Source organism: Aotus nancymaae, unplaced genomic scaffold (assembly GCF_030222135.1).
Source record: "Aotus nancymaae isolate 86718 unplaced genomic scaffold, 86718_ANA_hifiasm-v0.15.2.pri h1tg000058l, whole genome shotgun sequence".
NCBI lineage: Eukaryota > Metazoa > Chordata > Mammalia > Primates > Aotidae > Aotus > Aotus nancymaae.
In genome coordinates, this window is record NW_026988472.1 from 14,574,678 (window position 1) to 14,601,516 (window position 26,839).

Here is a 26,839-nt window from a genome sequence, read left to right on the forward strand (position 1 = left end):
CACCCAACTGATTTTTGTATTTTTTTCTTTTCTATTTTTTCTTTTTTACTCTGCACTTATTGGTAAGATATTTTAGATTTTTTTACTTTTTGGTAGAGACAGGGTTTCACCATGTTGGCCAGGCTGGCCTCAAACTCCTGACCTCAGGTGATCTGCCTGCCTGGGACTCCCAAAGTGCTGGGATTACAGGCATGAGCCACTGAACCTGGTCTTAATCTGCAATCTAACATGCTTCCTGGCATCACCCTGAATAGAACAGTCATATAGGATGCAAATTATTGCTATAATAACTCATTACTGGCCGGGTGCAGTGGCTCACACCTGTAATCCCAACACTTTGGGAAGCCAAGGTGGGTGGAACACCTGAGGTCAGGAGTTTGAGACCAGCCTGACCAACATGGAGAAATTCTGTCTCTACTAAAAATACAAAATTAGCAGGGCTTTGTGGCACTTGCCTGTAATCCCAGCTACTTGGGTGGCTGATCAGGCAGGAGAATTGCTTGAACCCGGGAGGCGGAGGTTGTGGTGAGCTGAGATGGTGCCATTGCACTCTAGTCTGGGCAACAAGAGCGAAACTGCGTCTCAAAAAAAAAAAAACAAAACAAAACCGAAACGAAAAACAACTCATTATTATTATTTTTTTTACAGACAGGGTCTCATGTTGCCCAGGCTGGAGTGCAGTGGCTATTCACAGGTGCCATCATAGCTCACTGTGGCCTTCAACTCCTGGGCTCAAGTGAGCGATCTTCCTGCCTCAACCTCCCAAGTAGCTGGGACTACAGGCACACACCACTGTGCCCAGCTTATAAAAACTTCATTGTTGAGGTTTTGGAATCTTATAGTAGTTTATGAGTTTTTGTTTTGAGATTCAGTTTCTTCTTCCGGGTAGGGAAATGTATTTTGGGTCCTGTGTGAAATTTCTGGCATAAGCTGATGTGCTTTTATAGTGTTATTTATGGGTTGAATTGTGTACCACACCCTCACCATAAAAAAAAAAAAAGGCATATTGGAAGTCCTAACTCCCAGTACTTCAGAATGTGATTTTATTTGGAAATAGGGTTGTTAAGATATAATTTATTAAAATGAGGAAGATGAGATGATACTAGTGTAGGGTGGGCCTCTGACTCAATATGAGTGGCTTCCTTATAAGAAGACCACCTGTGAAGACAGAGACACACGGGGAGAATTCCACGTGACCAGGGAGGCAGAGAATGGAGTTAAGCAGCTGCAAGACGAGGAACGCCAGATGGCCAGCAAACCGCCAGAGGCTAGGAGGACTCAAGGAAGGATTCACCGACAGTTTCAGAGGAAACATGGCCCTAACAACACCTCAATTTCAGACTCCTGCCCTCCAGAACTGTGAGGCCATAAACTTCTGTTGTTTTAAGCCATGCAGTTTGTGGTACTTTGTTACAGTAGCCCCAGGAAACTAATACAGAAAGGAAAGACGAAATGTGAAATTGACTCTCAATTGCCTGTGCTGAGTAGGGATATGAAAACCTAAGGGTGAGGCTGGGTGCCGTGGCTCACGCCTGTAATCCCAGCACTTTGGGAGGCCAAGGTGGGTGGATCACCTGAGGTCAGGAGTTCGAGTCCAGTCTGGCCAACATGGTGAAACCCTGTCTCTACTAAAAATACAAAAATTAGCCAGGCATGGTGGCATGGGCCTGTAATCCCAGCTACTAAGGAGGCTGAGGCAGGAGAATTGCTTGAACCTATGAGGTGGAGTTTGCAGTCAGCCAAGATCACACTACTGCACTCCAGCCTGGGTGACAAGAGTGAGACTCCATCTCAAAAAAACAAAAAACAAAACAAAAAAAAGTCTGCTCCCCGAATGCTCCAGGAGACTGATTTGAGTAATAATAAAACTCCCGTCTCCCACACAGCCAGCTCCGCGTGAATTACTTTCTCTATTGCAATTCCCCTGTCTTGAGAAATCGACTCTGTCTAGGCAGCAGGCAAGGTGAACCCCTTGGGTGGTTACACTAATGGCAAATCATGGAATCTCTCTGTTCCTAAGTTTCCTCATTATACGATAGACAAGGCTAATGCTGTCTACTCTGAGTCCTTAGGACACAGAATCGTCAACTATTGAATGTGTGTGATGGTCCTATGCACGTATCAGGTATTAATTCTTTGGTGTCTAGACTGAGTTTTCCCGTTTCTTGACTTCTCAAGCTGCCTGGGTCTGCTGCCTCTCCTAACCTCATAGTTCCTAGGTTTTTCACTTCCTGTTCTGCAAAGAGACTTTATATGACCCACAGAGGTCTTAGAAAACACCTCCCGCAGATCCTCAAAAGTCCTCTAATTAGGCTATTTTATTTTTTCTGCCAAAAAAGACAGACTCAAAGTGCAGATATCCCAGAGAAAAGGGGAAGTGGTGCCTGAATTTCCCACCCAGACCTAAATGACTTGAAGCCCTTGTCCTGAAACTTGGAATGAGTGGTGCTGGAGGGGAAGACAGAAGGAGTCATGTGGGGGTGGGAGCCACTCCTCGGCTCAGACCCCTCCCACAGCCTGCCATCCCACTCAGATTAAAGGCCGGATTCCTTACTGTGGCCCCTTTTGGAAATCGATGTTGAAAATAGATGCTTGGTGCTGCAGAGAAAAATCAGCACTGAGACAAAGGATCTTTCAGCAACGCAATTTTTACTTCCTGGACTGCAGGAAGGGTACCCCTACTAGCCATCGTGCCACGAGAGTACAATGAACAAAGGAAAACAGACAAATTGATTCCTTATACATTTGGGGTCCTACTTACTGCTGTGTCTGATCTTCGTTGGCTGGAGTCAGACCTCACAATCTAAACTAAAACCTGATTGGCTAACAACTTAAAACTTTTCTAAACAGGTAAAAGCAATGGAGAGTTGGGACATGCCTGTGAGCACGTCCAGCACAGACATCTTGGTTAAAGTACAAGGACATAGAATGTACTACGTGCCTGTAAGCATGGCATGTTTAACAGCTACATAGGATAGGGCTTAACAAAGTTACTAGCACATTTATTCATTTTTTTTTTTTTTTTGAGACAGAGTCTAGCTCTGTCGCCCAGGCTGGAGTGCAGTGGCATGATCTCGGCTCACTGCAACCTCCACCTCCCGGGTTCAAGCAGTTCTCTGCCTCAGCCTCCCAAATAGTTGGGATTACAGGCATGTGCCACCATGTCCACCCAATTTTTGTACTTTTAGTAGAGAAGGGGTTTCACTGTGTTGGCCAGGCTGGTCTCGAACTCCGGACCTCATGATCCACCCACCTCAGCCTCCCAAAGTGCTGGGATTACAAGTGTGAGCCACCGCACCTGGTTGCACACTTATTCTTTAACAAGAAAGAAAATTAAAAAGGAACTTTTCTACTTTCCACAGTCCTCAAGTCCCTGCACATGATATCCCTGTCACCTCTCTGTCCTCATTTGCTGTTTTCCCCCTGTTCATTCTGTTCCTGCTACACTGGCTGCTCCTCCAACAGACCTGGCTTACTTCTCATGCAGGGCTTTGCCGCTGGCGTTTCTGTTGTTGGGAGTGCTCTTCTCCCCATAGACGCATGGTTTGATTCTTCATGTCTTTCAGGTCTTTGGCAAAATGTCACCTCCTCAGGGAAGACTTCTCTGACCGTCCTATTTAAAATAGCAACTTCCTTCCTCTTCCCCCGACACTCCCTATCCTCCTTCCCTTGCTTATTTTTCTCCCTAGCATTTACCAACATCTTTCACATTAAATACGTTATGTATTTGTTCATCATCCCACTAGAACGCAAGTTCCATAAGGGCAAGGGTTTTCTGTCTGTTTTGATTACTGCTATGTCTTCAGAGTTTAAAACAGCTCCCGGAAGCCGCGGCTTAGGTGCAGACATGGCCAAATCCAAGAACCACACCACACACAACCAGTCCCGAAAGCGGCACAGAAATGGTATCAAGAAACCCCGATCACAAAGATACGAATCTCTTAGGGGGGTGGACCCCAAGTTCCTGAGGAACATGGGCTTTGCCAAGAAGCACAACAAGAAGGGCCTAAAGAAGATGCAGGCCCACGATGCGAAGGTCATGAGTGCACGTGCTGAGGCTATTAAGGCCCTCGTAAAGCCCAAGGAGGTTAAGCCCAAGATCCCAAAGGGTGTCAGCTGCAAGCTTGATCAACTTGCCTACATTGCGTACCCCAAGCTTGGGAAGCGTGCTCCTGCCCACATTGCCAAGGGGCTCAGGCTCTGCTGGCCAAAGGCCAAGGCCAAGACCAAGGATCAAACCAAGGCCTAGGCTGCAGCTCCAGCTTCAGTTCCAGCTCAGGCTCCCAAAGGTGCCCAGGCCCTTACAAAGGCTTCAGAGTAGAGATCTCTGTCTGCCAGCCTGAGGACAGAAGGACTGGTGTGACCAACCCCCTCCCCGTGGGCTGCCGTCTGCATGGGACTAGGGTACCGCTGCACTATTTGTATAAATAAAACTGAGGCAGGAAAAAAGAAACAGCTCCTGGAACCAAATAGATGCTCAAAAAATAGCTGTTGAATGAATGAATTAGTAGAAGAGTGAATAGGGCCTTTCCTTCCATTTCCTCAACGATAAGATCTGTGTGAATGGCCTCATGCTGGTGTGTGAATGTGATGAGAGCTCTAGGAGAAAGGTCTCAATTTAATCCCAAATTAGTGGAGGAAGAGAAAGCAAAGTCTTCAGAAATCTGTGAATTACCCAAAGCAGTTCAGGTGAATGGAAGGAATTATAGGACAGTGGGTTAGAGACCAAGATTAAAGTCAATCTTTACCATTAAACGTTTGGGCAAGTTATTTAACCTCTTTGGCCTTCAGTTGTATCATCTCTAAAAAGGGGGGAATTGGAATAAATAATCACCAAGAAAAAGTATATAGTGCTTTATAACTAAAAAATTTCTTTCACATGTATTATTGTAACCCGTATAACCAGTTTGTTAGTTTACTCTAAAAGTAACCCCTTTTGACCAGGTGCAGTGGCTCACGCGTGTAATCCCAGCACATTGGGAGGCCAAAGTGGGCGGATCTCCTGAGGTTGGGAGTTTGAGACCAGCCTGACCAACATGAAGAAACCCCGTCTCTACTAAAAATACAAAATTAGCCGGGCATGGTGGCGCATGCCTGTAATCCCAGCTACTCAGGAGGCTGAAGCAGGAAAATTGCTTGAATCCGGAAAGTGAAGGTTTTCGGTGAACTGAGATTGCACCATTGCACTCCGGCCTGGGCAACAAAAGCAAAACTTCATCTCAAAAAAAAAAAAATAGTAACCCCTTTCTCCATTTGTTTCTTGCTATATACCCAATTACCTGTTTGCTTCAGAATTCCAAAGGCTAGTCTTAAAACAATCCAGGCATGGCGTGGAACTGGCAGTTGCAATCTTCCCCCTTCCAAGAAGAAATTGGTACACAGTTAATCTGTAACCTGACCCCCAACGAGATGCTAACCAGGTCTCTGGACGGTCAATTACTCAAGCTAGCCATCAGAAAATGACAAGAGGACTTGCAGCCTATGTACCCCTTTCCCTTAAAACCCCTTGAGCCAGCCTGAGAATTTGAGCTGGCTTTTTTGAGACTTGAGTGTGGCTATCTTCCAAGCTGCTATCACTTGAATAAACCTGCTTTCCTTCCACCAAACCTTGCTTCTTGTGTGTCTGGCTTTTTAAGCAGTGAGCAGCTGAACCTGAGTTTGGTTACATTATTTCTGATTCTCATGAGGCGGCCAGAGCAGGTAGGCAGATGTGAGAGAACAAAAAACCTTTTCTTAGTTGTTGCCGCTTGTAACTTCTCACAAGACCCTAAGGAGGGTGGGTCCCACACAAGGAGAATCGTTTGTTTCTGAGCAAGTGATGGGGGACAGATTTGGACTTGTAAGAGGGTTAAATGGCTTTATGTAAGAATCAGTAGAGATACGAAGGACTGGGCAAGATCTGGTAGCAGAAAGCAGGAGAAGCAAAAGATGGGAGGTGGCAGAGCCCTGCTAGGAGAGGTCAGGAAGAGGCATTCCTGTGGCAAAATGAGCAAGCGGGGCCTGAAAGACAGAAATAGTTATAGAGACATGGAGCTGGCTCTGTGGGTCCAGATGTAAGCACTTTCTACATCTATCTCAGAAAATCCAGGTGGTTTCTGATGCTTTGGCCCAAATGAATGATCTCAGGAGCACAGAAATAGCTGTGGACTCCTGTGTGGAGGCTGCCAGAGGGGAGGGGACAGCCAGCATCTTGGACACATGATGGAGAAAGGAGAGCGAATGGTGCCTGGGAGTTGGGCTCTGGCGCTGAAAGAGTGGCTACTGTGGGTGGCCCCACCTGTTCCTTGACTAACTTCTTAAGGATATGGTATTGCGTATTTTTTCCCCCCTGGTTATCACATAAAGGGTCGTCTTTGTTATTTTAATTTTTCACCCATTTGTTATAATTGGACACTCTATTGCCATCAGCTTAGTGATTACTTTAAGCAGGAAAGCCTTCCTTGGCTTGATAAAATGGTCATCATGTTTAAACTCCTTGGGGTTGGAATGGAAGAAATCTAGAGCTTTTGCTCAGTGCTTTGACTTTGCAATTCAGTTTTTGATTTTGTACACCTAGTGTTATATCCCAGCGAGTTTAGCATACTAGGTAAATGAAAAGCACCTTTAATTCGCTTTTGGATAATTAGCACAAAGAGAAAATGGCTTTGCATGTCACGATGTGGCTTGGTTCAAACTGAGCGAATGAGAACAAAAGTCAACACTTCCATAGTCCCACAAACTTGCAACAAATAATTTTCATTTAATTTGAAGTGATAAATCTGGGTAATTATGCGATGATGATTCATAAAACGATTAATCAAACTCGTATACATTTTGTAGCATCTCATGCATTACTGCAATTGGAGTATTTTAGGAAAATATATTGTTTGAATTTTAAAATATCACTCCATTGTATCTATTTATCAGCAAAAATGGAAAAACGTAACTTGGCTAGTTCTATTTAGTCAATTATTATAATGGAAGGCATTGGATAGTATCCAAGAAGAACAATTATAAATAATACAATGGAGACCTGCTTCCAATGTGTACTCCCTTATAAACTTCCAACGTAATTAAAATATAAATTGGATCTAGAATGGGTATAAAAATCCCTTTAAAAGTTTGTCAAGAATAGATAATGAACAACGAAAGAATCCTTTCTCCAGTTTCTTTATTTTGTTAAATTCAAACATAAGCAGCTTCTTGAGGGTATCTCATGCAATTATTCAGACAAATTTACCCAGACATTTCCCATTTGAGACAGTATGGTGTAAATAAGATTTTTTTTGAGACGGAGTTTCACTCTTGTCACCCAGGCTGGTAGTGGTGCAATCTCCACTCACTGAAACCTCCGCCTCCCGGGTTCAAGCGATTATCCTGACTTAGCCTCCTGAGTAGCTAGGATTACAGGCGCCTGCCACCATGCACGGCTGTTTTTTGTATTTCACTACTAAAAGTATCGACGGGGTTTTTGCCATGTTGGCCAGGCTGATCTTGAACTCCTGACCTCAAATGATCCGCCCGTCTCGGCTTCCCAAAGTACTGGGATTACAGGTGTGAGCCACCACACCTGGCCTCAGTAAGGTGTAAATAAAACCAAAATGAAGATGGCAAAGTTTGGAGGTGATTTAAAAAAAAGCTGCATGTGTTCTTTTTGTTTGTTTCTGTTTCTGGTTTGTGTGTGTGTGTGTGTGTGTGTGTGTGTGTGTGTGTTTTGAGATGAAGTTTAGTTTTACTCTTGTTTCCCAGGATGGAGTGCAATGGCACGATCTCGGCTCACTGCAACCTCTGCCTCCTGGGTTCAAGCGATTCTCCTCCCTCAGCCTCCTGAGTAGCTGGGATTATAGGTGCCCGCCACCATGCCTGGCTAATTTTTGTGTTTTTTTAGTAGGGACAGGGTTTCGCCATGTTGGCCAGGCTGGTCTCTAACTCCTGACCTCAGGTGCTGGGATTACAAAGCTGAATGTGTTCTGAACAGTGGAACATGATGCCTCATTCTAGTATGTTTAGAGGAATCCACAGATTGGCTTTTAGACACTAAGCTTCACTATGCTTAGCTTCATTAGATGAAATTAATTCTCATGTGGACTGGGGTGCACCTTTCAAAAGAAGAGTCCTTTCTCAGTAGCTTAGAAGCATTCATTTGCATCTCTTGGATTACCTATATTCTCTTTCAGCACAGCAATTTCCAGCTCACTTTAGCAAGTCATTTCATTTTTGGGAAAAAGTGCATTTCCAGATATATTGGGCACTTTTGATCCCTGTTGGCTCAGAGGCCCTCTTTGAAGATGACAGTCAGTAAAAACATTTTTCTGAGGATGACAACAATCCAGAGAATGGCAGGTGACTCTTAGAGCTGGTGTAACAAACAGTTCATGTTTCCAGATCATTTCCAGATGGGTGGGCAGTCAAGATGAAAGGAGCATTTTGAGAATTGATAAAAATGAAAAGTTAATTAATATCATTATCTTACCGATGGATGTTTAGGTTGCTTGGAGTCTTTCATATTACAGATAATGTTGCAATGATACTTGTTACCCTGAGCCTACGTATAAGATTTTATCTAGAATATATTCCCATAAGTAGAACTGCTGGGTCAAGGGGCATATACATCTTCAATTTGATTTATTTATTTATTTATTTTTTGAGATGGAGTCTCACTCTGTCACTCACGCTGGAGTGCAATGGCAAAGTCTCGGCTCACTGCAACCTACCTCTGCCTCCCGGGTTCAAGCGATTCTCCTGCCTAAGCCTCCTGAGTCACTGGGACTATAGGCATGTGCCACCACACCTGGCTTATTTTTTTGTATTTTTAATAGAGACGGGGTTTCACTATGTTGCCCAGGCTGGTCTCGAACTCCTGACCTCATGATCCACCCTTTTGGCCTCCCAAAGTGCTGGGATTACAGGCGTGAGTCACCACAGCTGGCTGTATCTTCAATTTGCTAGGTATTATCATGTTGCTGTCTAAGTGCCTATACAATTTGATGCTTTCATCGGCAGGACGTGACAGCTTCTGTTACCCTACATCCTTGCCAAAACTGAATTATCTGAACTTTTAGCTTTTGTCCATCCAATGTGGGAAAATTATATTTTATTACTGTTTAATTTGTGTTTCTCTGATGAATAGTCATATTGGACATCCTTTTATGTTGTTGGGTTTTCACGCTTCCTTTTTATGAGTTACCAATTCATATTCTGTTGGCTTCTTTTCCCCCCATTGATTTGTAGAAGGTTCTTAAAAATATTCTTTTTAAGTTTTATGTGTTGTAAATAGCATCTCCTAGTCCGTGGATTTATTTTTCACTTCATTTTTTTGATGCATTTAATAGTCCAGAAGTATGTAATTTTAGCATAGTTGAATCTATTGACCTTTTCCTTTAGAGTTTGTGCCTTTTGTATTTTAAGAAATCCTGGCTGAGCTGGAACCTGCATCCAGGAACAGAGCCCTTTGCTTCTCTCTCAGAATGAATGGAGACCAGAAATCAGATGCTTATGTTCAAGAAAAGCAGGATTTTGTTCAGCACTTTTCCCAGATCGTTAGGGTGCTGACTGAGGATGAGATGGGGCACCCAGAGACAGGTGATGCTATTGCCCGGCTCAAGGAGGTCCTGGAATACAATGCCATTGGAGGCAAGTATCACCGGTGTTTGACAGTGCTAGTAGCATTCCAGGAGCTGGGAGAGCCAAGGAAACAGGATGCTGAGTGTCTCCAGCGGGCCCTGACTGTGGGCTGGTGTGTGGAACTGCTGCAAGCTTTCTTCCTGGTGGTAGATGACATCATGGATTCATCCCTCACTTGCCTGGGACAGATCTGCTGGTATCAGAAGCCAGGCATGTGTTTGGATGCCATCAATAATGCTGTCCTTCTGGAAGCATGTATCTACCGCCTGCTGAAGCTCTATTGCCAGGAGCAGCCCTATTACCTGAACCTGATTGAGCTCTTCCTGCAGAGTTCCTATCAGACTGAGATTGGGCAGACCCTGGACCTCATCACAGCCCTCCAGGGCAATGTGGATCTTGGCAGATTCACTGAAAAGAGGTACAAATCTATTGTCAAGGACAAGACGGCCTTCTATTCCTACCTTCGTGTAGCTGCAGCCATGTTTTGTACATGGTGGGAATTGATAGTGAGAAGGAGCATGCCAATGCCAAGAAGATCCTGCTGGAGATGGGAGAGTTCTTTCAGATTCAGGATGATTACCTTGACCTTTTTGGGGACCCCAGTGTGACCAGCAAAGTTGGCACTGACATCCAGGACAACAAATGCAGCTGGCCGGTGGTTCAGTGTCTGCAAGAGGCCACTCTGGAACAGAACCAGATCCTAAAGGGGAATTACCAGCAGAAGGAGGCTGAGAAGGTGGCCCGGGTGAAGGCACTATATGAGGAGCTGGATCTGCCGACTGTGTTCTTGCAATATGAGGAAGACAGTTATAGCCGCATTATGGGTCTCATCGAACAGTATGCAGTGCCCCCGTCCCAGCCATCTTTCTGGGGCTGGTGCGAAAAATCTACAAGTGGAAAAAGTGACCTAGAGACTGCAAGGGTGGGGAGAGGAGGCTCTCGATAAATAAATTATTGTGTAACCTTAAAAAAAAAGTGGCTCATGCCTGTAATCACAGCACTTTGGGAGGCCGAGGTGGGCGGTTCACGAGGTCAGGAGATCCAGACCATCCTGGCTACCATGGTGAAACCCCATCTCTACTAAAAAATACAAAAAATTAGCTGGGGTTGGTGGCACGTGCCTATAGTCCCAGGTACTTGGGAGGCTGAGGCAGGAGAATCGCTTGAACCCAGGAGGCGGAGGTGGCAGTGAGCTGAAATGGCACCATTGCACCCCAGCTTGGGTGAAAGAGCAAGACTCCGTCTCAAAAAAAAAAAAAAAGAAGAAAAAGAAATCCTTCCCTGCACCACAGTCATAAATGTATTTTTCTAAATTTGGTTCAAAAATTTGTAAAACTTTGTTTTTCATAACTGGAATTGATTTTTATTGATTGTGTCTGTTCTCTATTGCTGCCTAACAAATTAACACAAACTTTACATCTTACGACAGGACACATTTTTCAGCTCACTTTTTCCATAGGTCAGGAGTCTGCCATAATGACATAGCTGAGTTCTCTGTTGAGGAGCTCATAAGATTGAAATCAAGTTGTTGTCTGTCTGCATGCCCATCTGGGACTGGAAGTCCTCTTCCAAACTAACATGGTTGCGGTAGAATTTGGTTTTCTAGCTGTATGACTAAAGTCTCCGTGTCTTTGCCAGCTGTTAGCCACAGGCTCCTCTTGGCTTTTAGAGGCCATCCACATTCCCTTCCATGTGGCCTCCTCCATCTTCAAAGCCAGTAAGGAAGAGCATGCCTTGTGCTGAATCCCTCTCATGCTTTGGATCTCTCTCTGAGTCTCTTCTCGAGGAAAAGTCCCACCTTTGTGTTTTTTGGTTTTTTGTTTTTTGAGACAGAGTCTTGCTCTGTTGCCCGGGCTGTGGTGCAGTCGCGCGATCTCGGCTCACTGCGACCTCCACCTTCTGGTTTCAAGCGATTCTTCAGCCTCAGCCTCCCAAGTAGCTGGGATTAAAGGTGTCCGCCACCACCTGGCTAATTTTTTTTGTATTTTTAGTAGAGACAGGGTTTCACCATTTTGGTCTTGAACTACTGACCTTGTGATTCACCCGTCTCGGCCTCCCAAAGTGCTCGGACTACAGGCGTGAGCTACCATGTCCGGCCAGTCCCAGCTTTTTAAAGTGCTCACCTAATTTGGTCAGGTTAACCCAGGATAATCTCCCTATCTTAAGGCCAGGTGATTTGAGATCTTAATCTCATCCCCTGAACTCCTTCACAGCACCACCTAGCTTAGTGTTTGACTGAATAATTGGGTGGAGGTGCATGTATACCATGGGCTAGCATCTTGGAAGCCATCTTAGAATTCTGCCTACCACACGGTGGAGGGTAGTGATCCATATTTTTAATGCATAGATCACTGTTATTTTCACTTTGGAAATATAAATCACATACAAAAGTAGAGACAATAGTTTCATAGTTTCATGAACTCTCATGTTCCCAACATCCATCTTCTGTGACTCCACATGGCCAATCTATGTCTCAACTCCCTTCCCCCGACACCCTACGTAATTTTGCAGCAGATCTAAGACATACCAGTTCATCTGTAAATGATTCCATATATATCTTCAAAGACAGGACCTCTTTTCTTTCTACCTGGAAGTAGCCAGACTCAAAGTTAAGGGCATAGTCCTCCACTGTCAAGTCTGCCCAAGATTTCTGATACCAACTATAAGTTGGGGTGGGCCTGGGGGGGGTCCCAAAACCACCCTCAGTTTTAATAATTTATGAGAAAGACTCATAGAATTCACCGAAACCTAATATACTCACAGCCATGCTAATTACAGGCAAAGATTGCAAATTATAAGAGACACATGGGGAAGAATCCTGGCTTGGGAGGGTTCCAAATATGAAGCTTCTGTGTCATCAAAGATGTGTGAGCCTTCCAGCGTAGATATTTGGCAATACATACATAGACTACTGCCAACCCAGGAAGCTTGCATAAGTTTTGGTGTCCAGAGTTTTTACCAGGTTCATTATGTAGGCATGGTTGATGGAATTATTACCCATGTGGTTGAACTCAAGCTCCAGCCACACCCTATTCGGACAGGGCAGGCTGATATGTGGCTCAAAGCCCCAACCTTCTAATTATGTGGTTGGTCTTTCTGGCATGGCCAGGCTTCACCCTGAGCCATCTATTAGCTTAAACTATCAGGTGGGGGCTCAGGGGTCCACCATGCCCAACCAAGACACTCCTATCACTTGGGAAATTTCAAGGGTTTAGAGGTTACCTCCCAGTAACTGAGGAAAAAGTCCAGTCAAATTCCTTGTCTTTTCTTCTTTTTTTATTCCTTCATTCCCTCAGAACCACAATATCATTATCACACTTAAAAAAATTAAACAATTCCCATTTTCATCAAATATCCAATAAATGTTCTATTTTTTTCCCATTGGCGCATTAAAACAACGAGATTATATCTCAAATTAATATCCTAACAAGCTTCACACATTGTACTTGGTTAATATGAATCTTAAGTTTCTTTTAGTTTATAGGTTTCCTTTCCCTTTTCTCCCTTTGCAATTTATTTGTGGAAGAAAGTGAGTCATTTGTTCTATAGAGTCTATCACATTCTGAATTTGCATAAATTACATAACTATACAATTCACCCACATACTGTTTACACTTAACATATTTGAATTAACTCAGCTAGAGCAGACAGTTCAAGCACACCTTGTGGTGCGAATTTCATAGGCACAATTCTAGAAACCGTTATGAAGCATTTAGTGAACAACTTGGTGACTTGGAAGCTCTGGAATATCTGTTCTAGTTCATCTTGATCCAACCTCCAAGCTTCACTGCCTGTTGCTCTGAACTTGTATACTCCAGTGCATGGAGGGTCCTAGGACTTCAAGGCCTATTTCTACATGACAGACGCTTCATAGAGATCTGTTACTGTGGTGCTGCCAAGGGGTTTTGAAGAATGAAGCAAACTGGCATTTCTATCTGACTTGGAACATTTGTAACCTCTGCTCATAAAGAAATGAAGATTTGACCAACAAGAGCTTTGGAGCGATAGAGTCCACCTGAATGAGCTCTGGAAAAACTGGAACTCTGGTTGGATTGGAAAGCTGGCTTTCTGGGCCCTGGTGACCTTCAAGTCGGGATGTCACAAATCTATAGAATGCGACTCTAAAAAGCGCAACTAAATAAAACTGTCTCTGTCTCAAAAACAGACATATCTTTTAAAAATGGTTTTCGAGAAGTGTTTTAAGTGCTGAAATGGATGTGAGCTATCTAATTCTCTTCCACCATAAAGGCATTGGAATTATGTCTTCCTATGATATGACATCCCATGAACAGTATCATTCTATTCAGTGCAGTTAATGGTAATGTTGAAAACCAAGCCCAAATAAGTGCCTTCCAAAATCCTATCGCAATTGTCTTGCAGTTGATGAATCTATAAAAGTCCTTTCTCTAAGACAGCTTCATTGTCATGTTTAGAGGAGAAATTGGCCCCTCATGATGAGTATGCATTAGGTGTTCCTAATGTATTTTTCAAGAGACAAGGCTAGGTCTTTCAGCTGTGCCTTTGGTTCAGGTTTCTGTCCTGTTAAACCCAGTGTGCAGATGGGACCGATACTGTGATCATTCCATGAATCCTTTTGTAACCAGAAGGAGCCCTTGGTCTATGGGAGTCCATGAAGTACTCAGACCAAATGCCAAGGTATCTGGTGGACTTCAAACATAGGTTTACAAACTGATTTACCACAGTGTAGGAACTCAGAAACACTCATGGTCCTATCCCCTGAACCTAGAACTCTGTCTATCCTAAGATCTGTCCTTCTACCAGATGTCCAGTGATTTAGCTGTGAAGCCCAAAGGAACCAAGCAAGTTCCTTTTTAATTTATTTTTTTATTATATATATATTTTTTGAGACAGAGTCTCACTCTGTCTCCCAGGCTGGAGTGCAGTGGTGTGATCTCAGCTCACTGCAACCTCCCCCTCCCGGGTTCAAGCAATTCTCCTGCCTCACCCTCCCAAGTAGCTGGGATTACAGGTGCCTGCCACCACGCCAGGCTAATTTTTTTATTTTTAGTAGAGATGGGGTTTCACCATGTTGGCCAGGCTGGTCTTGAACTCTTGACCTTAGATAATCTGCCCACCTTGGCCTCCCAAAGTGCTGGTATTACAGGCATGAGCCATCATACCCAGCCCCTACTTTTTTTTTTTTCAAGATAGTAAGTATTCCTTCCTTCCTTCCTTCCTTCCTTCCTTCCTTCCTTCTTTCCTTCCTTCCTTCCATCATTCCTTCCTTTCCTTCTTTCCTTCTCTCTCCCCCTCCCCCTTTCTTTTCTTTTTTTTCTAGCTCTGTCACCCAGGCTGGAGTGCAGTGGCATGATCATTGCTCACTGCAGCCTCAATCTCCCAGGCTCCAGTGATTCTCCACGTCCTGAGTAGCTAGGATCACAGGCATGCGCCACTATACCCAGCTAATTTTTGTATTTTTAGTAGAGATGGCGTTTTGCCATGTTGTCCAGGCTGGTTGTGAACTCTTAGTCTCAAGCAATCTGCCCATCCTGGCCTCCCAAAGTGCTTGGACTACATGTGTGAGCCACTACGCCCAGCCAGACAGCAAGATTTCATCATGACAGGCAAATTCTTTCTGAGAAGCACTGGGCTGCTAACCATGGTGTGTTTCAAGGATGAGGTCAGTAGCTTTGTTCCTCCCTGGCTGCCATCACGGAACTCTTCATTTGAACCACCACGGTCAGTTTCTGCGAAACAGTTCAAAGACTGTCCAGTGGAGGAAAGCTGTACGCCTGAAGTAAGTTTCCAGGAGGAAGTGGTGCTCTGGAGGAGGAGCCGCTAAAAGAAATCCTATGTTGGAAGCCAGCAAAGGGAAGGAAACTTGTAAGATGGCCCTGAAGATTTTGGCTGAATGCTGTTTGGCCATATGGCTCAGGAAAGTAGCGGATGAGGCCGGGTTCTCAAGCGAACTATTGCTGGTGGGCTGAAAATGCCTCCTAAAGAGGCTGCCCTGGAGAAATGAATTTTGAGACTCAGAGGAGGAAGATTCTGTGTCTGAGAGCTTGTTGCCAAATGAAGCTGAGTGGAAGGTGGGAGCAAAGCTTTTGTGCTGTTGATGTTCATAAAAGACGGACTTGGATCCAGGTTCTGGGTCCCCATGAGATGTCTGTGGCAAATCAACACGATTTAGACTGTTGCTCCTCTAGAAAGCTTTTGCTGAGGGGAGCCCGGCAGAAGAGCTCTTTGTCGCCAGAAAGAACTCCTGGGGTTTTTCTTCCCAGAGGGCTGTTCCACGGCCACTGTCCACTCAGCCAGGAAATTGAGGAGGTGGTTACAGAGAGCTAGAGGGTGATACTCCAAAGGAATTGGGCTTTAGAAAGTTCCTTCCTTTCTTCCTTCCTTCCTTTCATTCTTTCTTTCTCTGTTTCTTTCTTTCTTTCTCCTTCCTTCCTTTCTCCTTCCTTCCTTCCTTCCTTCCTTACTTCTTTTTTGATGAAATCTGACTCTGTCACCCAGGCTGGAGTGCCGTGGTGCTATCTCAGCTCACTGTAACCTCTGCCTCCCAGGTTGAAGCGATTCTCTTAGTTCAGCCTCCTGAGTAGCTGGGATTACAGGTGGGCACCACGACACCCAGCTAATTTTTGTATTTTTAGTAGAGACGGGGTTTCACCATGTTGTCCAGGCTGGTCTTGAACTCCTGACCTCAAGTGATCCACCTGCCTCGGGTTCCCAACATACTGGGATAATAGGCATGAGCCACTTGCACGTGGCCTCGCCTCTTCTCTTCTCTCCTCCCTCCCTCCCTCTCTTTCTTTCTTTCTTTCTATTTCTTTTTCTCGATTTCTCTCTTTCTTTCTTTTTCTCTCTTTCTTTCCTTTCTTTCTTTAAGACAGGGTCTCACTATGTTGCCCAGGGTGGTTTCAAACTTCTGGGCTCAAGCAGTCTTCTCGCTTCAGCCTCCCAAGTAGCTCAGACTGCAGGCATGCACCACCACACCCTGCTGGGCCTCACTGACAAGGGCATTCATCCCATTCATGAGGGCTCCACCCCCCTGACTTGATCATTCCCAAAAGCCCCACCTCCTAATACTATCATATTGGGGATTAGGATTTCAACACATGAATTTTGGGTTGGGGACACAAACATTCAGTCCATAGCAGGTGTTTCCAAGGGTCTAGAGAAGGGGTGTCCAATCTTTTGTCTTCCCTGGGATACTTTGGAAAAGAAAAATTGTCTTGGGCCACCCATAAAATACACTAACACTAACGATAGCCAATGAGCTAAATAAAAAAATCGCAAACAAATCTCATAATGTTTTTCAAAAGTTTATGAACTTGTGTTGGGTGTTGGGCTGCATTCAAAGCCGTCCTGGGGCACGTGCAGCCCATGGGCCATGGATTGGACAAGCTTGGTCTAGCGGTGTGAGTTCAGGGTTCCCACTTGCTCTGATATTCAACAGAGCCAGTTCCTTGGAAACAGCTTTGAACAAGTGGGGTGAAGTAATCATTAAAGTCTTTATTTAATGAGTCTTCTAGATTGAGAAAAGCAGGGTTAGCAACGCTCCTGACAGATGCCTTGTGTGAGAGCATCCTGTTTGAGGCCCCCGTGTGCTGACCTCCCTGATGTTCTGAAGGCAAAACAATGAGGCTGGCAATTTGGGCTGAAGGCACGAGAACCTTTTTGGCAGTTTCAGTCCATGATTTCTTCACCTTGACTTTAGAAGGCGCCATTACTTTCTTCCTGTTCAGTATTAATGTGGAGGACTTATGCTGTGGTCTTCTCTCCTTACACAGAAACCTGGGCTGCGCCCAGACTGAGGTCAGAGAATGTGCATTCTGTCACCCAGGCAAGCTTTCTCGTAGTCCCCTCCACACTGGGTCTTGTTTTCTTCCAGATCCCAGCCCTCCAGGTTCATCTTCACCACCACACAGAGCACCTTCTTGATTTCATCACTGGAAATCTCTTCCAGGCTCTGCTCTTCTTTTCTTTTTTCCTTACCAGAAAACAAAACAAAACAAACAAAAAACAAAACAAAACCCTGTTCTCTCTATTCCGTGTCCCTCTCCTCTTCCAGCATCTTTGCAATCTTTGCTTGTGTCTATGCCTGGCATTCATCATGGTACGTGGCCATCTGCTCTGGCATTGCCCTGCCAGTGGCTTCTTTGAGTTTCTCTAGAGGCTCCTTCAGATGCACTCAACAGTTCACAGAGATGACGGTATTGAGCAAGTTTGACCAGGGTGTCCTCGCTGCAGGGCAGGCATGGAGTGAGACGGCTGGCCATGCACCTCACAGCAAATCTGGCTGCTCAGCTTCCATATCTGCTCCTCTATGTCCAATAGGATGCCACCCATATCCTGGGCGAAGGACTTCCCTTTGCTCTCTCTCTCTCAGCAGCTCTGGCAGCCTGAACCAGCTCCTTAATGACCTTCTTCAGCGGCACTGGCAGGCCTTCTGGGAGGGAAGAGAACTCCGAATTCCTAGGCCAATCCCACCCTAAGGGAATCTCTTTCATCATCCATATCACAGAAGGCTCTTCCTTCTGGAGACTCATTGAACAGCTGCTTCAAGTCCAAATCTGTCAGAGAGACCATGGCAGTGGCCGCCTGAAGCAAGCTATTGTCAGAAGCAGAGCAGAAAGTTGAGAGCAAGGGGTGGGAGGTGCTCCCAATTCCCACAGGCTTCTGCTCCTTGTCCCCATTTTTCCTGGGCCCATTTCTTTCTGAAATTTCTCAAACCTCTTGATTCCTTAAAGCCCCAAGAACATTCTTTCTTCCCTTTACCGGCACTGAGGGCTGTAAAGTCCGCTCTGGAAAACCTGGGCTTTGTCCATTTCATTTCCTTGTTGAAAGTGTCAACTTTCTTGTTTGTCTTCTCACCACCTCCCTTCAACTTCTACTTTTTTGGTGATTTTTCTCTGTTGAAGTCATCATCAGATTCTGGTGCTTGTCCTAACTGCAGGGTTCTCAAGTGAATGTAAAATCCTCCATACTTTGTGGTCAGAGAAGCAGTAATGAGCTCATCATATGCTTCAAGTCCAAATCAGTCAATGAAGAAATCAGATTAATCATAGCCATTGCTCATACTGATCAAGCCCTGTATTCTGTCTTGTTTTGGTTTATTTTTTTTTTTGAAACAGGGTCTCGATTTGTCACCCAGGCTAGGGTGCAGTGGTGCTATCATAGCTTATTGCAGCCTCGAACTCTTGAACTCAAGTGATCCTCCTACTGAAGCCTCCCAAGTGGCAGGGACTACAGGCACACATCACTATGCCTGGCTAATTTCTACATTTTTATTTTTGTAGAGATGGGGTCTTCCTATGCTGTCCAGGGTGGTCTTGAACTCCTGAGTTCAAGCGGTCTTTCCAAAGTGCTGGGATTACAGGTGTGAGCCACTGTGCCTGGCCTATTTCATCTTTTCTATGATCCTTCTGACCCTGTTTCCAGGTTGAAGACTTCTGGCTTTTTCCTGTGCATTGTTCAGCAGCTCTGTGTAGAACTATGGCAGCACCTGGCGTCTGGGTCAAAGAGGGTGAGTGTAAGCTGACCCATTGCTGCAGCTGACGTAGTCTTGGTGCTGTTCCGCTCACCCAACCTCCTCTTGTCCAGATATAAATATATATATATATATATATATATATATATATATATATATTTTAATGTGGGATGCAAAAGGACCGTGAGAGAGGTGAATTGTATCCTGTGGGATTTTGACATGACTACAAACAAGCCTTGGCAGTTGCTACTGTATGGCTTGTCACAAGTACTATTGCACTGTGGCTGCAAATGTCACTTCATCGGCAGGACGGGCCAAGATGCATGGACTGCAGCTCTAGTACGCAAGTGGGCCCAGAAGCAAGCCTGCCAGTGATGGCCTGTGCAATTCGACACTCCACATCCACAGATCAAAAAGCTCCTGTGAGAGTCAGGAAAGAAAGGGAAAATCCCAACTCAAGGTCTGTGAAACATTTCAGGGAACACTGGGGTGGCTTATAGTTAATGCTATGAAAGGACCCAGAGATCCAGTTTTTCAAAAATGAGTAGTTATAAAAGAGTATTCACTTAAAACTCAACAATAAGGAAACAATCCAATTTATAAATAGGCAGGCCAGGCGTGGTGACTCATGCCTGTAATCCCAGCACTTTGGGAGGCTGAGGTGGGTGGATCTTGAGGTCAAGAGATTGAGACCATCCTGGCCAACATGGTGAAACCCCGTCTCTACTGAAAATACAAAACTTAGCTGGGCGTGGTGGCACATACTTATAGTCCCAGCTATTCGGGAGGCTGAGGCAGGAGAATCACTTGAATTGGAGAGGTGGAGGTTGCAGTGAGCCGAGATTGTGCCACTGTACTCCAGCCTGGTGACAGAGCAAGACTCCATCTCAAAAAAAAAAAAAAAAAAAAAAAAAATAGGCAAAGGACCTGAAAAAAGACACCTCACTAAAGGAGGTGTACAGATGGCAAATAAGCATTTGAAGAGATGCTCCACATCATACGTTATCAAGAAATTTACAAATTAAAACAACAATGAGACACTACCACACACCTAGTAGAATGACCAAAAATCCAAAACACTGATAACGCTGATGGAGATTTAGAGCAACAGGAACCCTCATTGATTGTTGATGATCACATAAAATGGTATGGTCACTTTAGAAGACAGTGTGGCAGGCTTTTACAAAACTAATCACACCTTTAATATATGATCTAGCAATCATGTTCCTATTTACTCAAATGAGTTGAATATTTACATATAACACACAAACGTGCACACAAATATCTATAGCTGTTTTATTCGTAATTGCCAAAACTTGGACGCAATCAAGATCTTCTTCAGTGGATGCATGGATAAATAAACTGTGGCACATCCAGATAAGTGCTAAAATGAAATGAGCTATCAAACCAAGAAAAAACATGGAGGAACCCTAAATGCATATTGCCAAGCGAAAGAAACCAATGTGACAAGGCTACTTCCCGTATAATTCCAACTGTATGATCTTCTGGAAAAGGCAAAACAGTAGAGAGTAAAAAGGTACATGGTCGCAAGGGGTTACTGGAGAGAAAGGGAGGAAACAGGCAGAGTGCAGAGGACTTTTAGTGCAGCAGAACTATTCCATATGACTGTAATGCATAAGTAACATACATTTGTCCAAACCCATAGGATATACAACACCAAATGTGAACCCTAATGTACACTATGGACTTCGGGTGATGCTGATGTGTCAATGGAGGTTCATCAATGGTAACAAATGTACCATTCTGGTAGGGGATGGGGATAGTGGGGGAGAGGGGGTATTTGGGAACTTTTTATATTTTCTGATCAATGTTTTCTGTAAACCTAAAACTGCTCTATAAAAGAAAAGCTATTAACTTTATTTATTTATTTATTTGTTTACTTACTTACTTACTTAGAGACAGGGTCTCACTCTGTCGCTCAGGCTGGAGTGCAGTGGTGCAATCACAGCTCACTGCAGCCTTGACCTCCTGGGCTCAAGTGATCCTCCTGCCTCAGCCTCCAGATTAGCTGGGACTACAGGCATGCACCACCGTGCCTGGCTAATCTTAAGAAACATTTTCAGTAGAGACAAAGTCTCGCTATGTTGCCCATGCTGGTCTTAAGCTCCTGAGCTCAAGCATCCTTCCGCCTCAGCCTCCCAAAGTGTTGCAATTACAGGCGTGAGCTACTGTAACCAGCCAACTTCTTTTAAAAAGCACTCATGGCTGGGGGCAGTGGCTCACACTTGTAATCCCAGCACTTTGAGAGACTGGGGTGGGTGGACCACTTGAGGTCAGGAGTTTGAGAGCAGCCTGGCCATCATGGTGAAACCCTGTCTCTACTAAAAATACAAAAATTAGCTGGGCTTAGTGGCAAGTGCCTGTAATTCCAGCTACTCACGAGGCTGAGACTGGAGAATCACTTGAACCCGGGAGGCGGAGGTTGCAGTGAGCTGAGATTGCGCCACTGCACTCCAGCTTGGGCTACAAAAAAAAAAAAGCATTCAAAACAGCAGGAGAATAGACCTTCTGCAAAATGGCATTTGGCAGACAAGAGCAGGATCTGGAGCACAGTGGATTGAACTTACCGAGCCTAGCACCCAGAGAGAGAAGAGGGTATCTGGCCTCCTGGGGCCATGGCCAAGCAGAGCCCCCAAAGGCAAAGGAATAGCTCTGGGCTCACTGTGTGGGACTAATGGCCTTAAGGGAGAGGGGGTTGGGGTCTATGGGTGTTGGGTGGCTCAGAAAAGCTGGGGGCTGTGGTTAGAAGCCTGAGGGGTGGGGAAGAAGCCCAGTGAGAGAGGAAGGAGACTGTTCTCTCTCTCTCTCTCTTAAATAATTTCAACTTTTATTTTAGATTCAGGAGTACAAGTACAGGTTTGTTACCTGGGTATAGTGTGTGATGCTGAGGTTTGGAGTAAAGATCCCATCACCCAGATAAGTGAGCATAGTACCCAATAGCCAGTTTTTCACCCCTTCCCTCCTGCCCCCCTCCTCCCTCTAGTAGTCCCCAGTGTCTATTGTTTCCATCTTTATGTACAGGAGTACCTGATGTTTAGCTCCCAATTATAAGTGAGAGCATGCAGTATTTGGTTTTCTGTTTCTGTGTTAATTTGCTTACGTTTATGGCCTCCAGCTGCATCCATATTGCTGCAAAGGACATGATCTTGTTCTTTTTGATGGCTGCATAGCATTCCATGGTATACATGTACCACATTTTCTTTCCTTTTTTTTTTTGAGACAGAGTCTCACTCTGTTGCCCAGGCTGGAGTGCACTGGCCCGATCTCAGCTCACTGCAACCTCTGCCTCCCGGGTTCAAGCGATTCTCCTGCCTCAGCCTCCTGAGTAGCTGGGATTACAGGCACGCACCACCACACCTAGCTAAATTTTGTATTTTTAGTGGAGACGGGGTTTTGCCTTGTTGGCCAGAATGCTCTTGAACTCCTGACCTCAGGTGATCTGCCCTACTCGGCCTCCCAGAGTGCTGGAATTACAGGGCCTTGAGCCACAGCGCCCAGCCCACGTTGTCTTTATCCAATCCACCAGTGATGGGTACCTAGGTTGACTCCATGTCTTTGCTATTGTGAGTAGTGCTGCAATGAACGTATGAGTGCAGGTGTCTTTTTGGTAGAACGATTTATTTTCTTTTGGATATATACCCTGTAATGGGACGGCTGGGTTGAATGGTAGTTCTAAGTAGTTTGAGAAAGCTGCAAACTTCTTTTCACAGTCCTGCCCTCTTTTTAATAGATGTGTTGTCTTCACTGATCTCCTGGAGCATCCCAAACATAATTATTAAAAAAAAAAATTTTTTTTTGAGATGGAGTCTCACTCTGTCGCCCAAGCTGGAGTGCAGTGGCACAATCTCAGCTCACTGCAACCTCCCCCTCCAGGGTTCAAGCAATTCTCCTGCCTCAGCCTCCTAGGTAGCTGGGACTACAGGTGCCCACCACCATGCCCAGCTAATTTTTGTATTTTTAGTAGAGACAGGGTTTCACCATGTTGGCCAGGATGGTCTCGATCTCTTGACCTCTTGGCCTCCCAAAGTGCTGGGATTACAGGTGTGAGCCACCGCATCCAGCCCCAAACATTATGATTTTAAAGTCTTTTTCTATCTCATAACATTGGCTTTACATGTATTGAGTTCATATCAAATTTTTATTCTGTAGTGTGTTTTTGCCTTAACATGAGATTTCTTCATGTGTTCTAGAATCTTTATTTTCACCTTCATTTGGAGTGTGTTTTCCTTTCTCTTTGTTTTCCTTTTCATTTGTTTTATTGTCACTTACATTCTTTCTCTGTTGAGCTGTTTAGCAGTTGCTTCAACTTGGCACTCCTTTAGTAGCAGGAAATGGAATTCAAGTGGCACACATGCCTTATATTTCCTGGGTTTGTTACTCCATATAGATTTGAAGAACCATTGTCCATAAAAAGTGAAACTATCACTTCCACGGTGAACCCGTGGCATCTCTTGTAATGTGATTCTGCACCAGCTCAGACTTCTCTTTTGACCAGGGCTCCAGCCATGCCCTCTTTCCAGACGGAGGCTCTGGCCTCTATGTGCACACGCTGCATTCACATTTTTGTGAGCTTGACCCCAGTAGAGGTTTGGTGCAGGGAAATTGCCCTCTTTCTATCTATCTCTACTTGCTTCATCTGCCCAAACTAATCCAGAATCTTCATTCCATTTTCCTTGGGAGTCAGAGAAAACCTTTCAGCAGTGAAAGAGAAAAACAAGGCAGAAATGCAGAGAGAAACAAAATTTAGAGATGGGGAGAGAGGAATCCATGAGTTCCCCATTTTCCTCAAGCTCTGTTCTCTGCCTTTCCTGAAGTCTGATTGACTAACACTTCCTTAGATTCCAGGAGATGCCTAGGTGTCCTTATAATACCTCTCCTATGTATTTTTTGTTCCAAGGAGTTTCTGATACTTGCAATCAAGAGGTATGGTGAGTCTATGTCTCTTGGGCATCCCTTGGTTCAGTGTGTTGTCATTCTTACGCCAGGCGCTACTGCATCCCACACTCTGGACGTTATTATTCCACAACCCCTGCTTTGGAATAGCAATCTTGGTTTTCACTGTTCAGTGGGAGAGTTTGGGCACCTCCTACTACAGACAGACTTTAACAGGAAGGCAGAGTTTGGTCAGGAAAACTGGGCCATTGTATGTATTGCAGGAAACAAAGGGCTTGAAGGATCACAGGAATTACAGAGCAGTGGGGGAGTAGGGTCTGAAGGCTGCAGCTGGAAGGCTGGAGAAACAATCACTGATGCTTTCAACACGAACCATTGGACTGGGACAGGGGGTTCTCAGAAGTTCTCCGGGAAATTACCACATTTCTTAAGTGCCCAGCAATGATCCAACCAATGCTCCACTCTCCAGCAGTGAAGTGAAAACTTGAGAACTTTGGGAAACTGTGGCATTTGGCCATATGACTTCCCACTGGGAAATCATGGACATTTCTAAGAATCTGGAGCTCATAGTGACCACTGAGAAAATTGGGTTTGCAGAAGAGACTTTAGACATGGGAATAGTCACACAAAGTTCACAACTAACAATTGAGCCCAAGGACCTTTGAAGAGAAGAAAGTAGTCACGTATTGAGAGCCAGAGGACTTCTCTTAAAATTAAAATGGCTGAACTAAATGATCTCTAAGGTACTGCTTAGTTTTTTTTGAGACAGAGTCTCACTCTGTCGCCAGGCTGGAGTGCAGTGGCGTGATCTCGACTCACCGCAGCCGTTCAAGCAATTCTCCTGCCTCAGTCTCCTGAGTAGCTGGGACTACAGATGCGCTCCACCACACTCAGCTAATTTTTGTATTTTTAGTAGAGACGGGGTTTCACCATGTTGGCCAGGATGGTCTTGATCTCTTGACCTCCTGATCTCCCTGCCTCAGCCTCCCAAAGTGATGGGATCACAGGTGTGAGCCACCGCTCCTAGCCCCAGTTTTAAGATATGCTGAATCTTTGACATGATCCAGAGTAATGCCCCCTGTAACCTCTTCAATAGCAAGGAAAGAGTGCAAGATTGTGGAGCCAGGTCATTCTTAGTAAAGTGACGAGAGCCCCTTGGGAAAGTGATGCGCAGTGTTTTAACATAGGTTTTTGTGGTTTTTTCTTGAGGGGGGACAGAGTCTCGCGCTATTGCCCAAGCAACAGAGTACAGTGGCGTGATCTTGGCTCACTGCAACCTCCACCTCCTGGGTTCAAGCGATTCTCCTGCCTCAGCCTCTGGAGTAGGTGGGATTACAGGCGTGCACCACCACACCCAGCTAATTTTTTTGTATTTTTAGTAAAGACGGGGTTTCACTATCTTGGCCAGGCTGGTCTCGAACTCCTGACCTCAGGTGATTCACTTGCCTCGGCCTCCCAGAGTGCTAGGATTATAGACGTGAGCCACCGTGCCCGGCCTGAGCTACTGTGCCCGGCTGGTTTGTTTTTCTGATAACTTCAGGTTTCCTGACTAAACTAGCCCTCCCTGCAACCCTTACCCATCTCCCATTGGTTCTGTTCCCTGCTTTTTGTTCTGTGACCTGCCGTTGAGGATGTCCTCTCCTGATCCACTGCACCTACTCGGTGCTGGGCTATGGATAGTATCATTAGTCACACGTTGGGTGGAAGGGACGAAAACGCTTTGCCTCCCCTATGAGACAAGGACCCCCTGCCTTCCTCTCACTTAAAAAATTATCCCACCTTTTTCAAATCTCTTCTTCAGCCAGCCTGTTTTGTTCTCCTCTCTTCACTGAATATGTAAAATCTTTCTTGTACATTAAGAGCTTGGAAAGATCTACTTGTCTTAGCCGCATGATTTTCAAAATGTGTTAATTATGCATTACTCACATACTCTGAGTTTTTGCTGCTAATGTCATTTTACTGGACTGGGGAGAAGGTACTTGACTTGGAGTGGCTACACAATCCTCAGACTTGCCGACAGAAAATTTTACTGTCATAATATGCTCAAGTGGCGGGGGAGGGGTGTCTCTTTTTTTATTCAGTGTCCTGATGAAATAAAATCCTTTTGGTATTTTATTCTTTCAGTCAGATGGTAAAATAAGTCAGTATTTAAAAAATACCTAGGCGGGGAGTGGTGGCTCACTTTGGGAGGCCAAGGCAGGCAGATCACTTGAGGTTAGGAATTCCAAATCAGCCCAGCCAACATGGCGAAACCCATCTCTACTAAAAATACAAAAAAATTAGCCAGGTGTGGTGGTGGACACCTCTAATCCCAGCTAGTTGGCAGGCTGAGGCAGGAGAATCGCTTGAACCCGGAAGGCAGAGGTTGCAGTGAGCTGAGATTGCGCCACTGCACTCCAGCCTGGGCAATAGAGCAAGATTCCATCTCAAAAAAAAAAAAAAATCTGGATGTTCAACTTTACTTCTGTAAGCAAATATCATTGAAAGACTGAAGTAATATTGGCAGTCTAAACAGAGGACTCAAAATTCCTGTACTAAAGATTAATGGGGCTGGGTGGTGGCTCACATATATAATCCCAGCACTTTGAGAGGCTGAGGCAAGAGGATCACTTGAGCCCAGGGGCTTCAGACCAGCCTCTACAAAACATAAAAATAAATTGACCAGGCATGGTGGCACGCACCTGTGCTTTCGGCTACTTGAGAGACTGAGGCAGGAGGATTGCTTAAGCCCAGGATATCGAGGCTGCAATGAGCCATGACTGCACCACTGCACTCTGGCCTGGGTGACAGAATGAGATCCTCTCTCTCAAAAAAAAAAAAAAAAAAAAAAAAAAAATTAATGGTTTTTTTGTTATTTTTGTCAAAGTA

General features: G+C 44.9%; 1 protein-coding gene and 1 pseudogene across 1 annotated transcript; both read left to right on the forward strand.

Moving 5' to 3' along the window:
- Positions 1-3,847: 3,847 nt before the first annotated feature.
- On the forward strand, positions 3,848-4,249 carry LOC105714301 (large ribosomal subunit protein eL29-like). The gene has a single exon (XM_012448209.2). It carries the CDS (start codon positions 3,848-3,850, stop codon positions 4,247-4,249), a length of 402 nt encoding a protein of 133 aa, XP_012303632.1.
- A 5,179-nt stretch (positions 4,250-9,428) lies between these two features.
- LOC105714300 (farnesyl pyrophosphate synthase-like) lies at positions 9,429-10,509 on the forward strand (annotated as a pseudogene).
- The last annotated feature ends 16,330 nt before the right edge of the window (positions 10,510-26,839 follow it).

Bases quoted from the DNA above. Each gene is read 5' to 3' on its own strand.
- LOC105714301 (XM_012448209.2), top strand. From the start codon at position 3,848: ATGGCCAAATCCAAGAACCACACCACACACAACCAGTCCCGAAAGCGG.